Below are 20,459 nucleotides of genomic sequence, written 5' to 3'. Positions count from 1 at the left end.
TCATTTTAGATTTAAATTTCTTTCCCGCCTTTTTTCTATTTTAGTTTTTCATTTGATTCTTTACGTTCATGGTCGTTTGTGTTTCATCGCAAAGATTCTGAAGGACAAGGTCACGTTACATCCATGTTAAGATCGAAGAAGATCTTTTTTCAATTCACCGACGACAGATGATCTCAAACCCTCGCAGGATCCAAGGTCTCAAACAGGCAAGTTAGATAGTGTCAGTGAAACAACCTGGAACTATTTATTAAGAGAATTGTCTTTATTTTCTAGTTTGAAAGTCAAGAGAAGATCATTTTAATCTTATAAATAGATACTTAGATGTGGCCCCTGATCACAGTCACGGTTTATAATGTGGCCCCTGATCACAGTCACGGTTTATAATGTGGCCCATGATCACAGTCAGTTTATAATGCGGCTCCTGATCCAGTCAGTTTATAATGTGGCTCCTGATCACATTCAAAGTTTATAATGTGGCCCCTGATCACAGTCAGTTTATAATTTGGTCCCTGATCACAGTCACAGTTTATAATGTGGTCCCTGATCACAGTCACAGTTTATAATGTGGCCCCTGATCACAGTCAAAGTTTATAATGTGGCCACTGATCACAGTCAGTTTAAAATGTGGCCCCTGATCACAGTCAAAGTTTATAATGTGGCCCCTGATCACAGTCAAAGTTTATAATGTGGCCACTGATCACAGTCAGTTTATAATGTGGCCCCTGATCACAGTCAAAGTTTATTATGTGGCCACTGATCGCAGTCAGTTTATAATGTGGCCCCTGATTACAGTCAGAGTTTATAATGTGGTCCCTGATCACAGTCACACTTTATAATGTGGCCCCTGATCACATTCATGGTTTATATTGTGGCCCATGATCACAGTCAGTTTATAATGTGGCCCCTGATCACATTCAGTTTATAATGTTGCCCCTGATCACAGTCACAGTTTGTAATGTGGCCCCTACTCACAGTCACAGTTTATAATGCGGCCCATGATCACAGTAAGTTTATAATGTTGCCCCTGATCACAGTCACAGTCTATAATGTGGCCCCTGATCACAGTCACAGTTTATAATGTGGCCCCTGGTCACAGTCAAAGTTTATAATGTGGCCCCCTGACTATAGTGACAGTTTATAATGTTGCCCCTGATCACAGTCACAGTTTATAATGTGGCCCCTGATCACAATCATGGTTTATATTGTGGCCCATGATCACAGTCAGTTTATAATGTGGCCCCTGATCACATTCAGTTTATAATGTTGCCCCTGATCACAGTCACAGTTTATAATGTGGCCCCTGATCACAGTCACAGTTTATAATGTTGCCCCTGATCACAGTCACAGTTTATAATGTGGCCACTGATCAAAGTCAGTTTATAATTTGGTCCCTGATCACAGTCACAGTCACAGTTTATAATTTGGTCCCTGATCACAGTCACAGTTTATAATGTGGCCCCTGATCAAAGTCAAAGTTTATAATGTGGCCCCTGATCACAGTCAGTTTATAATGTGGCCCCTGATCACAGTCAAAGTTTATAATGTGGCCCCTGATCACAGTCAAATTGTATAATGTTGCCCCTGATCACAGTCAAATTTTATAATGTGGCCACTGATCACAGTCAGTTTATAATGTGGCCCCTGATCACAGTCAAAGTTTATAATGTGGCCCCTGATCACAGTCAAAGTTTATAATGTGGCCACTGATCACAGTCAGTTTATAATGTGGCCACTGATCACAGTCAGTTTATAATGTGGCCCCTGATCAAAGTCAAAGTTTATAATGTGGCCCCTGATCACAGTCAGTTTATAATGTGGCCCCTGATCACAGTCAAAGTTTATAATGTGGCCCCTGATCACAGTCAAATTGTATAATGTTGCCCCTGATCACAGTCAAATTTTATAATGTGGCCACTGATCACAGTCAGTTTATAATGTGGCCCCTGATCACAGTCAAAGTTTATAATGTGGCCCCTGATCACAGTCAAAGTTTATAATGTGGCCACTGATCACAGTCAGTTTATAATGTGGCCCCTGATCACAGTCAAAGTTTATAATGTGGCCACTGATCGCAGTCAGTTTATAATGTGGCCCCTGATCACAGTCACAGTTTGTAATGTGGCCCCTGATCACAGTCACAGTTTATAATGTGGTCCCTGATCACAGTAAGTTTATAATGTTGCCCCTGATCACAGTCACAGTCTATAATGTGGCCCCTGATCACAGTCAGTTTATAATGTGGCCCCTGATCACAGTCACAGTTTATAATGTGGCCCCTGGTCACAGTCAAAGTTTATAATGTGGCCCCCTGACTATAGTGACAGTTTATAATGTTGCCCCTGATCACAGTCACAGTTTATAATGTGGCCCCTGATCACATTCATGGTTTATATTGTGGCCCATGATCACAGTCAGTTTATAATGTGGCCCCTGATCACATTCAGTTTATAATGTGGCCCCTGATCACATTCAGTTTATAATGTTGCCCCTGATCACAGTCACAGTTTATAATGTGGCCCATGATCACAGTAAGTTTATAATGTTGCCCCTGATCACAGTCACAGTCTATAATGTGGCCCCTGATCACAGTCAGTTTATAATGTGGCCCCTGATCACAGTCACAGTTTATAATGTGGCCCCTGGTCACAGTCAAAGTTTATAATGTGGCCCCCTGACTATAGTGACAGTTTATAATGTTGCCCCTGATCACAGTCACAGTTTATAATGTGGCCCCTGATCACAGTCAAATTTTATAATGTGGCCACTGATCACAGTCAGTTTATAATGTGGCCCCTGGTCACAGTCAAAGTTTATAATGTGGCCCCTGATCACAGTCAAAGTTTATAATGTGGCCACTGATCACAGTCAGTTTATAATGTGGCCCCTGATCACAGTCAAATTTTATAATGTGGCCACTGATCACAGTCAGTTTATAATGTGGCCCCTGATCACAGTCAGTTTATAATGTGGCCCCTGATCACAGTCAAAGTTTATAATGTGGCCACTGATCGCAGTCAGTTTATAATGTGGCCCCTGAACACAGTCAGAGTTTATAATGTGCTCCCTGATCACAGTCACAGTTTATAATGTGGCCCCTGATCACATTCATGGTTTATATTGTGGCCCATGATCACAATCAGTTTATAATGTGGCCCCTGATCACATTCAGTTTATAATGTTGCCCCTGATCACAGTCACAGTTTGTAATGTGGCCCCTGATCACAGTCAAAGTTTATAATGTGGCCCCTGATCACAGTCACAGTCTATAATGTGGCCCCTGATCACAGTCAGTTTAAAATGTGGCCCCTGATCACAGTCACAGTTTATAATGTGGCCCCTGGTCACAGTCAAAGTTTATAATGTGGCCCCCTGACTATAGTGACAGTTTATAATGTGGCCCCTGATCACAGTCACAGTTTATAATGTGGCCCCTGATCACATTCATGGTTTATATTGTGGCCCATGATCACAATCAGTTTATAATGTGGCCCCTGATCCAGTCAGTTTATAATGTGGCCCCTGATCACAGTCAAAGTTTATAATGTGGTCCATGATCACAGTCACAGTTTATAATGTGGTCCCTGATCACAGTCACAGTTTATAATGTGGCCCCTGATCACAATCAACGTTTATAATGTGGCCCCTGATCACAGTCAAAGTTTATAATGTGGCCACTGATCACAGTCAGTTTATAATGTGGCCCCTGATCACAGTCAAATTTTATAATGTGGCCACTGATCACAGTCAGTTTATAATGTGGCCCCTGATCACAGTCAAAGTTTATAATGTGGCCACTGATCGCAGTCAGTTTATAATGTGGCCCCTGATCACAGTCAGAGTTTATAATGTGGTCCCTGATCACAGTCAAAGTTTATAATGTGGCCACTGATCGCAGTCAGTTTATAATGTGGCCCCTGATCACAGTCAGTTTATAATGTGGCCCCTGATCACATTCACAGTTTATAATGTGGCCCCTGATCACATTCACAGTTTATAATGTGGCCCCTGATCACAGTCAGTTTATAATGTGACCCCTGATCACAGTCAAAGTTTATAATGTGGCCACTGATCGCAGTCAGTTTATAATGTGGCCCCTGATCACAGTCAGTTTATAATGTGGCCCCTGATCACATTCACAGTTTATAATGTGGCCCCTGATCACATTCACAGTTTATAATGTGGCCCCTGATCACAGTCAGTTTATAATGTGGCCCCTGATCACAGTCAGTTTATAATGTGGCCCCTGATCACAGTCAGTTTATAATGTGGCCCCTGAGGGAGTCAAACCTGTCGTCCAGTGATCTGCAGTGAGAGTAAACACATGATCAAACGCATCTCGACTCTCGCTCAGTGTTCCAGACCAGACTAGTCGATCTGTCTGCAGCATCAGAGGAGCTCGGAGGCTCCTGGGCGGGGGTCTGTCTTGATGGGCTCGTTTAGTATTCCCGTCCTTTGGGTGCGCAGTCTTTCCAGACCGGCGTCAGGCCTGCATCTCTGCTGCTTTCCAAGGTTATCCGTCCCGGACCAGGACCGGGAGGATCTGGGAACCGCAGACCCGTCCGGACCAGGACCGGGATTTCTTCTTCTGCGGTAAAAAAAAAAAAAAAAGAAGGATCTTCTACCTGCGTCGAGTCTCTCGCTCTCCCCGCGCCGCCGCCGGATGGACTGGATCTCAAGACCCGCTTGAACAGAACAGAACCGGAGGATGTGTTCGGAGGTTCGGGTCTGAGGCAGTGAAGGTGACTCGAGGCGGATCATCGTCGACGGAGAGACTCGGGAGGGAGACGGAGGTTCTGCTCCTCCACTGGATGTGTTCGCATGAGTCCGGCATCGAATGGGCGCAAGAACCGCCCCGGACCCGGCGGGAGTCAGAACCGCCCCGGACCCGGCGGGACTCAGAACCAGCGGCGCGAGAGCAGCGAGAGCAGCCGCAGATCCGCGCGAGCCGTGCACGACTGCAGGACGGTAGGTGTTGCGTTCAGGACCATCCCGTGCACGAGAGGCGAGAACAGAGACCCCCGTGTCCTGGGGAGATCGGTTCCCCTTTTCGACGAGTCTGCACGGCTTTCCAGGGACTCCGTTTCCATCACTATTGAAATCACGTTAAACGTTGATGCAGTTTTTTCTTCTCCCGCGAAAATCACGTGACAAAGTCAGACGAACGTGGATTTTCTCGACCTTCATGTCAGATGTTGCTGGATCTTCTGTGTGAGGTTCATAAGAACTATTCATATAAAACACTTAAAATGATGAGCAGGAAGGTTTATTATGACACAAAAACATATTTAAATTCAACTGTGAAATACATGATACAAAATAAACCGAATTATTTAAAGAAAAACCTAAAGGAAACTTAAAAGATACTTGAAAATACGAAAGAATATTTAAAAAAAAACATACTATGTTGCACATGAGGTCCTGAGTTGCAACTATGGGGCGATTCTTCCTGCGCCCCGAGATCATAGTCTCTGTCACTTCTGCGGCGTCTCTGATTGGCTGAGCTTCAGAGACGTGACGTCACTGATGGACTCTTCAAACAAACGAACAATAAAGTCAGAATAAAACTACAAATATTACTAAATAATTTACCGATGTCAATATTTTTTAAACTAAAAAAAGAAAATGAGGACATGTTGCTGCAGAGGTTTGTAAGATAAGATAAGATAAGAATCCGGGTAAGTATTGACGTCTAAAGTTATCCTTAGATAATCATGTCATGGTTGATAAAAAAAAAAGTTGTATATTTAAGGGTTGAATCATGTGATCGTCTGTGCGTCGCGTGATTGGCTGAAAGTACTCGGTGCTCTGTTGGTTTTGTCTGGAAACTCAATCAAACCAACAGCTATATATTGAATTTATATGAATTAAATATTATGAACTGGTTGTATTGGAATTAGAATATCAAAAATATAATTATTTAATTTAATAAATACAAATAAAACCTTTCAATATAGACATTATGAACTAAATAATTCAATTCAACTAAATAACTTAATGGTTAAAAAAACATTTGCAACAAAAAACATTTACATTTTTAAATGAAATAAACATTCTGATGACACTGATATATTTCCAGTGTTAAATCATTCATGTTGAATCTTAAACGCTTATCCCAGCTACACAGGGCAGGAGCCAGATTCACCCAGAACAGACCACCAGCCTCAACAGAACAAATGTGTTCAAATATTTATTTTTGATGTTTAAACTTTGAATTTATTCATAGAAATGTTTGTTTGTTTAAGCATTTAAATATTTATTGAATTTTTCGATTAATTTCTATATTGAAATATTAATTTTATTTAATTTGATATAGTAATCCCAATAGTTACAAATATATTTTTCTATATTTTACATTTTTTCCTTTGACGTCTTTGAAACTCATGTTTGTAAAATAGTGCCAGACATTAACAATCGAGTACCGAGTACCGTTGATCCAACAATCGCATGATTGGCCGAAAGAGCTCAAAGTGTCTCAAATCGCATACTAATCTTAGTATGCTAGAAGTTAGTATGCATCAGTTTAGTATGCATACTAACTAGTACGCAAATTCTCCGCAGATAGTATGTCTCAAATCAAACTCTGCTGCTACACACTAACCGGAAATCACATGACAGCTTCTTCTTCTACTACTATTTAACGATGTTTCAAGCAGCTGTTTGAACGCTATCGCCACCTGCTGGCAGCACGTATTGCAAGTTTGGAAAAAGAAATAAAGAAAAAATATGAGAATCTAAATAATCGCGAGATATTTAAGCTGGTATCAGCAGCGAAGACGTGTTTATCCTCCTACTGCTGCTGAAAATACACATTTAAGTATATGCATATATATGCATTTATATATGACGTAACTTCCGTTTAAAACGTCACTAAAATGGCGGCTGTTTAGTATGGTTAGTGTCCATCGAACCATGCTAGTTTTGTGGGCGTGTTAGTACGTCAATTTAGTATGCATGGCGCACTAAATTTCGCATACTAAGAATTGAGACACACTAACGTACTAAAAATACTAACTTTTAGTACGCTAGTATGCGATTTGAGACACAGCACTAGTTTCGTCTTTTCATTTCCTGATTCTCTGGTCATGTGACTGGTCATGTGACCGGTCATGTGACCAGTCATAAACGCTCCTACATTCAGGCCACGTCGGTCCCGGCGGTCGGTGTCGAGCAAACAGTCAAGTTTAGCATGTGACGACCCGAGAATGAAACCGTGTGCTGGTGTCTCAGATCGTGCAGGACTTCAACACGTTGGTGGCGCTCTACCGCGAGCTGGTCATCTCCATCGGCGAGATCTCCGTCGACTGCCCGTCGCTGCGCGCCGACATGCTCAAGACCAGGACCAGAGGATGCGAGCGAGCCTGTGCCGCACATCACAGCCTGGCGCTGATCTCAGGGTGAGTCGGTCTCACGGGCCAGATATAAGATATAAGATCAAGATATAGCATAATATATATATAGAGATATAACAAGATATACGATATAAGATGAAGATATAAGATGAAGATATAAGAAAATATAAAGATATATAAATATATATAACAAGATATAAGATGTAAGATCAAGATATAACATAATATATATATATTTTATATATATATATATATATATGTGTGTGTGTGTTTATGTGTGTGTTACCTTGGTTCTTCAGTGGTAAGGGTGTGTGTGTGTATATATATATCTATATCTACATCTATAGATATAGATATAACAAGATATAACATTATATATATATATATATATATATAAAAGCTATAAATCAAACTAGTAAAAGACCTGCAGCCTGGTCTCCACACGACATGACCCCTGGTGACTTTCGACCTCTGGGGTTAAACACTCGATGACTGGAAGAGATGAAGGACGTCAGTAGATCCTTCTGATGTGAACACGTCTCACCTGCTGCTCACTTCCTGTCCACTGAATCACCTGCTGCCAACTTCCTGTCCACTGATGTCAACTGCTGCCCACTTCCTGTCCACTGATGTCACCTGCTGCCAACTTCCTGTCCACTGATGTCAACTGCTGCCCACTTCCTGTCCACTGATGTCACCTGCCGCTCACTTCCTGTCCACTAATATCACCTTGCCGCTCACTTCCTGTCCAAGGATGTCACCTGCTGCTCACTTCCTGTCCACTGATGTCACCTGCTGCCCACTTCCTGTCCACTGATGTCACCTGCCGCTCACTTCCTGTCCACTGATGTCACCTGCTGCTCACTTCCTGTCCACTGATGTCACCTGCTGCCCACTTCCTGTCCACTGATGTCACCTGCTGCCCACTTCCTGTCCACAGATGTCACCTGCTGCCCACTTCCTGTCCACTGATGTCACCTGCCGCTCACTTCCTGTCCACTGATGTCACCTGCTGCTCACTTCCTGTCCACTGATGTCACCTGCTGCTCACTTCCTGTCCACTGATGTCACCTGCTGCCCACTTCCTGTCCGCTGATGTCACCTGCTGCTCACTTCCTGTCCGCTGATGTCACCTGCTGCTCACTTCCTGTCCGCTGATGTCACCTGCTGCTCACTTCCTGTCCACTAATGTCACCTGCTGCTCACTTCCTGTCCACTGATGTCACCTGCTGCTCACTTCCTGTCCGCTGATGTCACCTGCTGCTCACTTCCTGTCCGCTGATGTCACCTGCCGCTCACTTCCTGTCAAATGATGTCACCTGCCGCTCACTTCCTGTCAACTGATTTCACTGTTAGAGGTCGAAGGTCACCAGGGGTCATGTCGTGTGGAGACCAGGCAGCAGGTCTTTGACTAGTTTGATTTATATCTTGTTATCTATATATATATTAAACAAATTTAACTTTATTATTAGAAAAACAAATACAAGCTTTATTTTCAAATAATTAAATTTAATTATTTTGTTCTCAGTGGGCGGAGCTTGAGATCCTTTTCTAATATTTCAATGAAAAGAGTTTTGTAGAAACACACACTGATGATACAATAGAGTCACACATCACAACACACACACAAACACACTTAAACACACATGCACATGGACACTTTAACGTATACACACACTTTAACACACACACACACGCACACATGCACACGGACACTTTAACACACAGACACACACACACTTTAATGTATACACACACACGCACACACACACACACACTTTAACACACACACACACACACACACACGCACACACACTTTAACACACACACACACACCCGCACACACACATGCACACACACACACACACACACACTTTAACACACACACACACACACACACTGTAACACACAGACACACACACACTTTAACACACTTTAACACACTTTAACACACACACACTTTAACACACACACTTTAACACACACACACTTTAACACACACACTAACACACACACTTTAACACACACGCACACACTTTAACACACACACACTTTAACACACACACTTTAACACACACACACTTTAACACACACACTTTAACACACACTAACACACACACTTTAACACACACACACACACTTTAACACACACACCCACACACTGTAACACACAGACACACACACACACACACACACACACACACACACACACACACACACACACACACACACACACACTTTAACACACTTTAACACACACACACACACTAAAGCTCCTCCTGTGCTTGCAGGCCTGAGGACGGCGAGATCCAGCCTGAGATCTGTCGTCTGTTCATTCAGCTGCAGTGTTGTCTGGAGATGTTCATCACGGAGATGCTCAAGTCCACCTGCCTGCTGGGGTCTCTGCAGCTGCACAGGAGAGGTGAGGCTCGAGTCTCCGTCCGTCACCTTCAACACACCTGTCACCTTCAACACACCTGTGCGTCTGTGCTGCAGGTAGAGACTCGTGTGCGCCCCCTGTGGCGGTGGAGAGCAGGTGCGAGGACAGCTCCGACATCCCCATCCTGGAGGAGACGTCTTCGTCCCCGACTGACGTCCCTCAGCTGTGCTGGCTCGTGACCTCTGACATCCACGGCATCGAGAAGTAGGTTCACGACCTTGATTCAGGTCATCGTCGGAATAATAACGATGGTTTGAAGTATTTAATATATATATGTTTAATAATTCATGTCATAGTCATACATTAAGTTTTTATTTAATAATCACATTTTTATAATGTAGTTTTTCTACACAAATATGTTCAAAGTCTTTATAATGAAATATATAAATGTTGCTACGATAAAGTCGGACAATAAACCTTATGAATGATTAAAAACAACATTTAAAAACCTAAAACCTACAGAATGATTTGCTCAAAAACGACTTGTTTTTCCTGCAGAGACATGAGAGAAATGAAGAACCTGCTCAGTAAACTCAGGGAGACGCTGCCCTTACCACTGAAGAACCAAGGTAATATATATATACACAAATATATATATATACACACCCTTACCACTGAAGAACCAAGGTAATATATATATACACAAATATATATATATACACACCCTTACCACTGAAGAACCAAGGTAATATATATATACACAAATATATATATATACACACCCTTACCACTGAAGAACCAAGGTAATATATATATACACAAATATATATATATACACACCCTTACCACTGAAGAACCAAGGTAATATATATATACACAAATATATATATATATATACACACCCTTACCACTGAAGAACCAAGGTAATATATATATACACAAATATATATATATATATACACACCCTTACCACTGAAGAACCAAGGTAACATATATATACACAAATATATATATATACACACCCTTACCACTGAAGAACCAAGGTAACATATATATACACAAATATATATGTATACACACCCTTACCACTGAAGAACCAAGGTAACATATATATACACAAATATATATATATACACACCCTTACCACTGAAGAACCAAGGTAATATATATATACACAAATATATATATATACACACCCTTACCACTGAAGAACCAAGGTAATATATATATACACAAATATATATATATATATACACACCCTTACCACTGAAGAACCAAGGTAATATATATATACACAAATATATATATATATATACACACCCTTACCACTGAAGAACCAAGGTAACATATATATACACAAATATATATATATACACACACCCTTACCACTGAAGAACCAAGGTAACATATATATACACAAATATATATATATACACACACCCTTACCACTGAAGAACCAAGGTAACATATATATACACAAATATATATATATATACACACCCTTACCACTGAAGAACCAAGGTAACATATATATACACAAATATATATATATATATATACACACACCCTTACCACTGAAGAACCAAGGTAACATATATATACACAAATATATATATATATATACACACACCCTTACCACTGAAGAACCAAGGTAACATATATATACACAAATATATATATATATATACACACACCCTTACCCCTGAAGAACCAAGGTAACATATATATATACACACAAACATATACACATATATATATATACACACATATGCATATGCATATATGAACACACATACACATTTATATAAATATATATATGAACACACATATACACACACCCATATGAACACACACACACATACACACATGAAGACAAATATATATATATATATATATATATATATATATATATTTATACACATATACACACACACAGACATGAATAAACAGAAACACACACATGAATACACACATATATATACATATACACACACATATAAACACACATGAACAAACACACGCACACACACATATGAACACGCTCGAACACACACACATATATGAACACAAACACACACACACAGATGGTGATGTGTTAAAAAAAAATACTTTTGAGACACAAACAACGTTTTTAGTTCAACTTGAATTAAGAGTCTTTGGATTTAAAACAACACTTTAGATAAAAACAAACACAATGAGCCAAAGAAATACCTTTTAACAGGCAGAAACCTCAGCAGATCCAGACTCAAAACAAATAAAGTTGTAAAACAGAATAAAAACAAAATAAGTTTTAAATGAACTTGAGCCAAGAGATCATGTGACGTATTTAAAGATAATTTCAATAAAAAATGAAACAGGAAGTCGTGAAGACATTTGAAAGCACTTCCTGTTTGCAACAAGAGCAGGAAGTGGATGAAGAAACATCAGGTGTGTGAGTAAGAACTCTGGTTTGTTCCCAGACGACAGCAGTTTGCTGAACCTGACCCCGTACCCACTCGTCCGCCAGAGGAAGAGACGCTTCTTCGGCCTCTGTTGCCTAGTAACCAGCTGAGACGCCGGGACGCCGGCGAACACTCCTCGCCGTCCACGACTGCCATTAGTCAGAGCCGCCATTTTCCAGTTTTATTTCTGGAATCAACCTGTTCAGACACTTTAGGTCTTCGGGTCCAGAGACGCTGGTGTTCGATCCAAACTGTGGATTCATGTGTTTGTTAGTCCAGGTGATGACAGGTGAGGGGGCGGAGCTTGTGTCCAGGTGACGTCTGTCAATGTTTCTCCTCAACGTCCTTGAGTTCGTCTTCCATGAACCGAAAACCTTCTCCGTTGACGTGTAGATAAAGCATGTGTCGATGACATCACTGATGATTCACGAGCCGATCATTTTACTTTGTTAATAAAACTTTTATTATTGAAATCGATCCTTCGTCGATTCTTTGACCTGCACTTCACATTTACGCCACTAGGACAGAGTTCGGATTTAATGTGGAACGTTTTTTTTTCTTACTTTTCATTTCGTTTTTCTTTCGTTTTTTTCTGATGTATATTCTTCAATATTTTTTTTCTCATTTTGTACTTTGTTAGTTAAACTATTGATATTTAAACTGATCCAAATAATAAATAAAACAACATTAACACATAAACACCAAACATATTTGTATTGTTTTTTTTTTTCACTATTTATTTTGTTTCTGAAAATGTTACAACTTGTACATTTGTTTATTTACTTTTCTATACATTTTCCCAACATTTAATATATATATTTACAATTTTGTATTTTTTTTAATCAACCTTTATTTTTTCCAACTTTTATTTGTCTTTTTCCTCATCTTTATCTTTTTTCTTATAACTCGTCATTTTTTTTAAATTTAGTTTTCAATTTTATTAATTTATTTAATGTTTTATTTTCAACTTTCGATTAATTTTCTTTGCTTTTTTCATATTTTTTTGTCCATCGTAAACATCTTCGTGCAACACTGACACCTAGTGGTCATCGACGAAACGTCACCACGAAGAGATTTTCACTGATTTGTGAGTCTTTTCCCTTTTTGATCATTGATTGGTTCAATAATAAACTAATATAGTTAATGGTGTTTGTTTTGAAATATTCGTTGTCTTTGTATTTTGCTTAATTAAAAAAAAAGATGCTTTTTTTGCGCCTCCTCTGGCCTGATGATGAAAGTGGGCGTGGTTATGCGTGACGTCATATTGCCGAAGATCGAGGAAAATCGCAGTTTAAAAATAAAAATTAAAAGTTAAAGTCAAACATTTCTCATATTTAAAACTTCACATTAAACGACAAAGAAACACTCAAAACACAAACGAGTTTTCATGCACGTGTTTAATGTTAAGGCACAACTAAATAAAGTCCTGGTGACGTCAGAGTCATTGACGCGCGTCCATCCATGACGTCAGACAATCAGCGACACCTGCTGGTCACAACTGACAAAATAAATGAAATAAATAAAGTCAATTAAAACTTAATGCTTCAACTTGACCTTCAACGACAACAATAATAAAACGTTGTTAAATAATAAAAGTTACTAAAATGATTGTTTATTTTTCATGTGGTTCAAAAATGATTCAAGTTTGTTCTTGTTTGTGTGTTTTTTAGGATAAAGTTGTGTTGAGCAGGAGCTTTTTTATGTGGCGAAGGTTTTTATGATTTTTGTTAAAAACACAATTTACTTTTGAAGTTTCTGTTTTATTCCTCGTTTTATTTATCGCTATATTTAGTTTTTAACAACTAAATTGTTCTCTCATCGTGCAGATTGTTGATATTTTTTAATGTGTTTTGACTTAATTTTGTTTATTATTTTATTTTTGTATTTTTCAACCTTTTATTTATTAATTTTGTTAACTGTTTTTCTTTGAGGTAGATATTTTTTATAATTATATTTTTCAACTTTATTTCCTTTCAACTTCAATTTTGTTTTAATAAGCTTGTCCTTGAACGCACCACTTAGGCTACAGATGATTCACTTTTGTTTTGGACTTTTATTTACTTTTGATTTTGTGTTTATAAACGTTTAATTTAGGTTTTCTCTTAAACCTTTTAGTTGATTTTTTAACTTTTCATTATTTATTTTACTTTTTCTCAACTTCTAAATTATGTTTTCATGAACTTTTATATTTTTATTTGATTCTATAACGAGATTAAAGTCGTAACTCGATTTGTTTTCCAACTTTTTAAAACATTTTCCCGCCAAAAAAACGAAAGAATCTTCACCCGAGTCTCGTCGTCCTCCAGAGAACGTCCGTCCTGGTCCTCACTGGACGAGGGCGGTTGGAACCGGTTCCTGCTCCGAACGCGTCTTGAAAAGATCACCGACTGGAATTTGATTAAAAAAAAACCAAAAAACTTTGACACAAAACTTCAATATTTTCTTGTTTCGCATGATTCTTTTTTCTCAAAATGTGTTTTTAACCTTTTGTGTCGTCTCCGGGTCAAAGGTCAACAACCTCCACCACTGCAAATGTGTTTATAGAAGCCAGGGAGGTCGTTGACCTTTGACCCGGAGACAACACCAGGGTCAACATCATCATTATTTGTTTTACTTCCATGAGTCAAGAAAGGATCTGTGGGATCAGGTTGAAGGTCAGAGGAAGTAGTCGTGCATACGTTTGAGGTCGAAGGTCAAAGAAATCAGAAGTCACCTGTACAAATCCCGGGACCATGTGACCAGGTTTGATTGACAGTGCATTCTATGTCCGAGCCCAGTAGAGTGAACCCGTTGGTGCACTGGTACGTGACGCTGCTGCCGACCCCGTACACGTCCTTGGGCTCCTGCGCAGAAACACGTGGTGAGGGAGCGTTGAGGCCGGAGGTCAGAGGTCGTGAGCACCAGAATGTATCCGTTGATGAGGACGGGAGGAAGTTCACACGTGGGAGGAGCGGTGGCGTTGGCCTGGAAACACTGAGGCTCCACCGATCTAAACAAACAAACAAACAAACAAACAAATGTTTCTCCTTCAAGGTCACGGTCCAGAAAAAAACGTCTTGCTGACCTTGAATATTCTATTTCCTTCTCCTCGCACTCGGACGTCTCCCTGCTCTCCCCCGCACACTCCTCGCCGCCATTTTGAGGAGCGGGATTGGAGCAGGTGCGCTGCCGTGACCTCTGACCTCCAGAGCACGTCCAGGCGGACCAGCACGACCAGCTGCCGTCGATCGCCCCTGAGAGTGGAGTTGGAGAGAGAGAGAGGAAATCTTGTTGACCCTTAACCTCGCCCACTCTTATGCGAGTGGTCGAGCGTGGAGGTTCGTCACCGCGCGTCATCAATGGGCTCGACCCCCGAGGGACTGGTTGTATAAACAAAGCGGGGCGTGATTACAGCTGGAGGAGGAGTGAAGCCATCATTACGTCATAATGGACTCTCGTAACCTCTCGTTCGTCCAGATTTCAGAGCAACTTTATAAAGTAATACGTTTAAAAACATGGTCATGATGAGGAACTTCATCTTGGAGAAGAACATTCACTTCATGGCACCAGAGTCAATTCAATTCAATTCAATTCAATTCAATTTTATTTAAAGTGTCTTATCATAACAAAGTTATCTCAAGACACTATACAGTTGAAATAAGACTACAGTTGATTAAGGAAAAATAGATCCCAGCAATTCAACAAAGAGCAAGAAACAAATCACTGTACAGTGAGCAATGGCGAGGAAAAACTTCCTTTTAGAAGGCAGAAACCTCGAGCGGAACCCGACTCATTGTTGACGGCCTGCCGCTTTGACCGGCTGGGAGGAAGGATGGGGGGGTAGACAGATGGATAAGGAGAGGAGTGAGGGAGGATATAGTGAGAGAAAAGAGGAGAGTGTGGGAGGGTCCATGGGGGTGCTGGAGAGAACTCTGGATCTGATGACGTGGTGATCACTAGTTGATGTTTAATATGTTTTTGGTTTTGGTTTTGTTTTTACAATTATATGAATCTTTAAAACGTAATCGAGTCATTTTCAAACTTTTCATTTTGATTTTATTAACTTTCTTTTTTTTTAAACAAATATGTTTCTTTTAAATTTTTTTCATTTATTTCAATTTCAACTTTTTATTTTACTTTTGCAAATGTTTTATTTAGTTTGTCATTATTTGATGTATTTTTTTTTCAACTTTTTCAGTTTTATTCTCTTCATCTACAACATGAAGTCCAGACTCACCCGACCGGTCCTCCGGGTCGGCCCCGGACCCACAGGCCGGTCCGGAGGTCCCGGGTCGACAGATGCACTTGCACTCCCCCGCGACCCTGAAGGCCAGACCGTTGTTCTCGCAGCGAGGGCAGCGGCAGACGTCCTGCTCGCCCAGATGCTCCTCGAAGGCCCGACGCAAGTTCAGCCTCTTCCGGGCCGAACACGGAACCTCCCGGACCAGCAGCCACAGCGGCCGCAGCTGCGACGGAACCGGCGTCAGAACACGGAACCACAACATGTATATTCATGTGTATATTTTGGATTTATTCGATCTGTTTACAACGTTTTATTTATTTATCACGATCAACTTTATTATTTTATTTTAAAAACACGTTATATATTTATATATACAAGTACAAATAATATTTTAGTTTTATTTATTTTTCTTTCCCATGAACGTTTCATTTTGTTTCATGACGTAAACGATGTAGACGTTTTTTTTCAAATGATTAAAGTATGAAAAATAAATCAAAATTCAAAAACAAAAAGGCGGAAAATCTCAAATAAAAGTTAAAAAAAAAGAGAAGAAATAAAAGAAAAAGAAAAATAGAAAGAGTCGAAGGGGAATAGGAAGTAATAAAGGAGAGAAGAAACAGTTAAAGTAAGAGAAGAAATAGAGTTGAAGAAGAGAAGAAAAAAGAGAAGAAAATAAAGAAGAAAGAGTTGAAGAAGAGGAGAAAGAAGAGAAGGAAGAGTTGATCAAGAGATGAGTTGAAGAAGAGAAGAAAGAGAAGAAGAAGAGGAAAAAGAAGAGAAGGAAGAGTTGATCAAGAGATGAGTTGAAGAAGAGAAGAAAGAGAAGACGAATAGGAGAAAGAAGAGAAGGAAGAGTTGAAGAAGAGAAAAAAGTTTGAAGAAGAGAAGAAAGAAGAGAAGATAGAGTTGAACAAGAGAAAAAAGTTTGAAGAAGAGAAGAAAGAAGAGAAGATAGAGTTGAAGAAGAGAAGGAAGAGTGAAAGAAGAGAAGAAAGAGTTGAAGAAGAGAAACAAGTTGAAGAAGAGAAGAAAGAGACGAAGAAAGAAGAGAAGATAGAGTTGAAGAAGAGAAGAAAGAGAAGAAGAAGAGGAAAAAGAAGAGAAGGAAGAGTTGATCAAGAGATGAGTTGAAGAAGAGAAGAAAGAGAAGACGAATAGGAGAAAGAAGAGAAGGAAGAGTTGAAGAAGAGAAAAAAGTTTGAAGAAGAGAAGAAAGAAGAGAAGATAGAGTTGAAGAAGAGAAGGAAGAGTGAAAGAAGAGAAGAAAGAGTTGAAGAAGAGAAGAAAGAGAAGAAGAAGAGGAGAAAGAAGAGGAGGAAGAGTTGAAGAAGAGAAACAAGTTGAAGAAGAGAAGAAAGAGAAGAAGAAAGAAGAGAAGATAGAGTTGAAGAAGAGAAGGAAGAGTGAAAGAAGAGGAGAAAGGGTTAAAGAAGAGAGGAAAGAAGAGAAGAAAGAGTTGAAGAAGAGAAGAAATTAAAAAGAAAGCTTGGAAAATGAGAAGAAAGAGTAGAAGAATTGGAGGAAGAATGAAAGTAGAGGAGGAAGAATTATTGTAGAGGAGGATGCATGAAAGAAGAGGAAGAAGAATTAAAGAAGAGGAGGAAGAATGAAAGAAAAAATCTAAGATAAAAGTAAAAAAAAGGAAATGAATAAAAAGTTGACACTGAACTGAGTGTTGCAGACCAAACTAATAGATCACAGAGACAGTAATATCCTCATTTAACTTGAAATAACACTTTCTCTTTTTACTCTTAACACAGACTCACACCTATAACAACACAACACACACACACTTTGTTAAATATACATTAAAACAAATGTGTGTCATGTGATCAGAAAACAATCATGGTCATGGATCACCTTTCTACTGATCATCTCGGGGAATTCTTTGATGGTTTCTGTCCATCGAGTGAAGAGTCCACACTTGTTCTGGTCGTTGTCAAGCGTCAGCAGGTCTGCGTCTCCACCTCCACTCAAGTCCCTTCTTTCATATCCAAGATGAAGACGTGGTCGATGTTGTTGATGTTGATCGCAGGACGAGGTGGACAGTCCTGCGCACTCACTCTGGTCTTCCTGACATCCTGTGAAGAAAACAAAAAAACATGTAGATGTTCAATCATGAGAACAATGTGTTCATTAGGAAAAGATAATTGAAGTTTTTTCACTGACTGAACAGTTTCTCCGTCTCTTCGTTGACGAGGTAGACGCCTTTGAAGGATCCTCCCAGACTTCCCTCGGACACATAGTGGGTTCCAAAGTCCTGCAGGATCCTCCTGTAGGAGGCGTAGTCGTAAGCCCGGGGCAGCTTGGACAGCGCCCTCCAGAAGTCTTCGTACAGGATCAGATACTCGGGTGAGTTCGTGGACATCTTGAGTAGAGTGATGTCCTTCTTCACCACCATGATCTTCAGGTCCTGTGAGAAGAACCTTAGTCAGATGAATCTTCTAACAACTTCTAACATCTCCTAACATCTTCAAACATCTCCTAACATCTTCAGACATCTCCCAACATCTCTTAACATCTTCAAACTTCTCTTAACAACTTTTAACATCTCCTAACATCTCTTAACATCTTCAAACATCTCTTAACAACTTTTAACATCTTCAAACATCTCTTAACATCTTGTAACATCTTCAAACATCTTCTACCATGCCCTTAAATCTTCAAACATCTACTAACATCTCCTTAAATCTTCAAACATCCATTAACATCTTCAAACATCTTCTAATATCTTTTAACATCTTCAAACATCTTCTAACATCTCTTAACATCTTCAAACTTCTCTTAACAACTTTTAACATCTTCAAACATCTCCTAACATCTTGTAACATCTTTTAACATCTTCAAACATCTCCTTACATCTCCTAACATCTTCAAACATCTCCTATCATCTCCTAACATCTTCAAACCTCTCCTATCATCTCCTAACATCTTCAAACATCTCCTATCATCTCCTAACATCTTCAAACATCTCCCAACATCTCCCCATAACTTCAAACATCTACTAACATCTTCAAACATCTTCAAACACCTTCTAACATCTCCTATAATCTCCTAACATCTCTTAAAATCTTCAAACTTCTCTTAACAACTTTTAACATCTCCTTACATCTTCTACCATGTCCTTACATCTTCAAACATCTCCTATAATCTCCTAACATCTCCTTAAATTTTCAAAAATCTCCCAACATCTTTAAACATATTCAAACATCTTCAAACATCTCCTAACACCTCCTTACATCTCCTAACATCTTCAAACATCCTCAAACATGTTCCAACATCTCCTAACACCTCCTTACATCTCCTAACATCTTCAAACATCCTCAAACATGTTCCAACATCTCCTAACACCTCCTTACATCTCCTAACATCTTCAAACATCCTCAAACATGTTCCAACATCTCCTGCTCACTGCACTTGTTTCCGGGATCTGATCCAACTGCTCCTTTGGAAAGACGTCCCAGGCGTCCTTGTCCTTCATGAGGTCTTTGGCGTAGTGCCACTTGCTGGGATACACCTTCAGAGAGAAGTTCTTCTCAGGTTCCATCTAAACAAATATAAAAAACAAAACTTCAGCTCCATCTTGGAGATCAAATAAAAGGGCTTGTATGAAATAGATACAGCATGAAAGAGTTGATGGATGGATGGATGGATGAGTGTTGAAGAAGAAAAGAAAGTATTGAAGAGAGGAAAGTGTTGAAGAAGAGAAGAAAGAAAAGAAAAAGAAAAATAGAAACAGTTGAAGTGGAATAGGAAGTAATAAAGAAGAGAAGAAACAGTTAAAGGAAGAGAAGAAATAAAGAATTAAAAAAGAGAACAAAAAAGAGAAGAAAATAAAGAAGAAAGAGTTGAAGAAGAGAAGAAGAAGAGGAGAAAGAAGAGAAGGAATAGAAGAAAGAGTTGAAGAAGAGAAGGAAGAGTGAAAGAAGAGGAGAAAGGGTTAAAGAAGAGAGGAAAGAAGAGAAGAAAGAGTTGAAGAAGAGAAGAAATTAAAAAAGAAAGATTTGAAAATGAGAAGAAAGAGTAGAAGAAAAGAAGGAAGCGTGAAAGTAGAGGAGGAAGAGTGA

At 39.5% G+C, this 20,459-nt stretch overlaps 2 protein-coding genes across 2 annotated transcripts in view; one reads left to right on the top strand and one right to left on the bottom strand.

Moving 5' to 3' along the window:
• Positions 1-4,437: 4,437 nt before the first annotated feature.
• Positions 4,438-12,940, top strand: rgs7bpa (regulator of G protein signaling 7 binding protein a). The gene is made up of 6 exons (XM_087811775.1): positions 4,438-4,965; positions 7,228-7,394; positions 9,641-9,771; positions 9,846-9,993; positions 10,288-10,358; positions 12,189-12,940. The coding sequence occupies exons 1-6, from the start codon at positions 4,819-4,821 to the stop codon at positions 12,278-12,280; spliced, it is 756 nt and encodes a 251-aa protein (XP_087667901.1). The 5' UTR covers positions 4,438-4,818; the 3' UTR covers positions 12,281-12,940.
• A 609-nt stretch (positions 12,941-13,549) lies between these two features.
• LOC148090067 (complement component C7-like) overlaps positions 13,550-20,459 on the bottom strand; it is an 11,110-nt gene continuing 4,200 nt past the window's right edge. The window contains exons 7-15 of the mRNA XM_087811764.1: positions 19,805-19,939; positions 18,562-18,805; positions 18,253-18,473; positions 16,387-16,615; positions 15,235-15,403; positions 15,072-15,159; positions 14,884-15,013; positions 14,456-14,557; positions 13,550-13,668 (exon numbers count right to left, since the gene is read on the bottom strand). Of these exons, the coding sequence (XP_087667890.1) occupies positions 14,496-14,557; positions 14,884-15,013; positions 15,072-15,159; positions 15,235-15,403; positions 16,387-16,615; positions 18,253-18,473; positions 18,562-18,805; positions 19,805-19,939 (1,278 nt within the window). The 3' untranslated portion in view covers positions 13,550-13,668; positions 14,456-14,495. The remainder of the gene's footprint in view (positions 13,669-14,455; positions 14,558-14,883; positions 15,014-15,071; positions 15,160-15,234; positions 15,404-16,386; positions 16,616-18,252; positions 18,474-18,561; positions 18,806-19,804; positions 19,940-20,459) is intronic.

This window comes from Callionymus lyra, chromosome 1, assembly GCF_982586985.1.
Source record: "Callionymus lyra chromosome 1, fCalLyr1.hap1.1, whole genome shotgun sequence".
Classification (NCBI taxonomy): Eukaryota; Metazoa; Chordata; class Actinopteri; order Syngnathiformes; family Callionymidae; genus Callionymus; species Callionymus lyra.
This window is presented reverse-complemented; position numbering and strand designations above follow the sequence as displayed.

What these genes read in the sequence shown, in the direction of transcription:
- rgs7bpa (XM_087811775.1), top strand. Translation starts at nt 4,819, where the DNA reads ATGAGTCCGGCATCGAATGGGCGCAAGAACCGCCCCGGACCCGGCGGG. An exon ending in CCGTGCACGACTGCAGGACG is followed by an intron (nt 4,966 to 7,227) that starts GTAGGTGTTGCG and finishes CTGGTGTCTCAG; the next exon opens with ATCGTGCAGGACTTCAACAC. An exon ending in GACATCCACGGCATCGAGAA is followed by an intron (nt 9,994 to 10,287) that starts GTAGGTTCACGA and finishes TTTTTCCTGCAG; the next exon opens with AGACATGAGAGAAATGAAGA.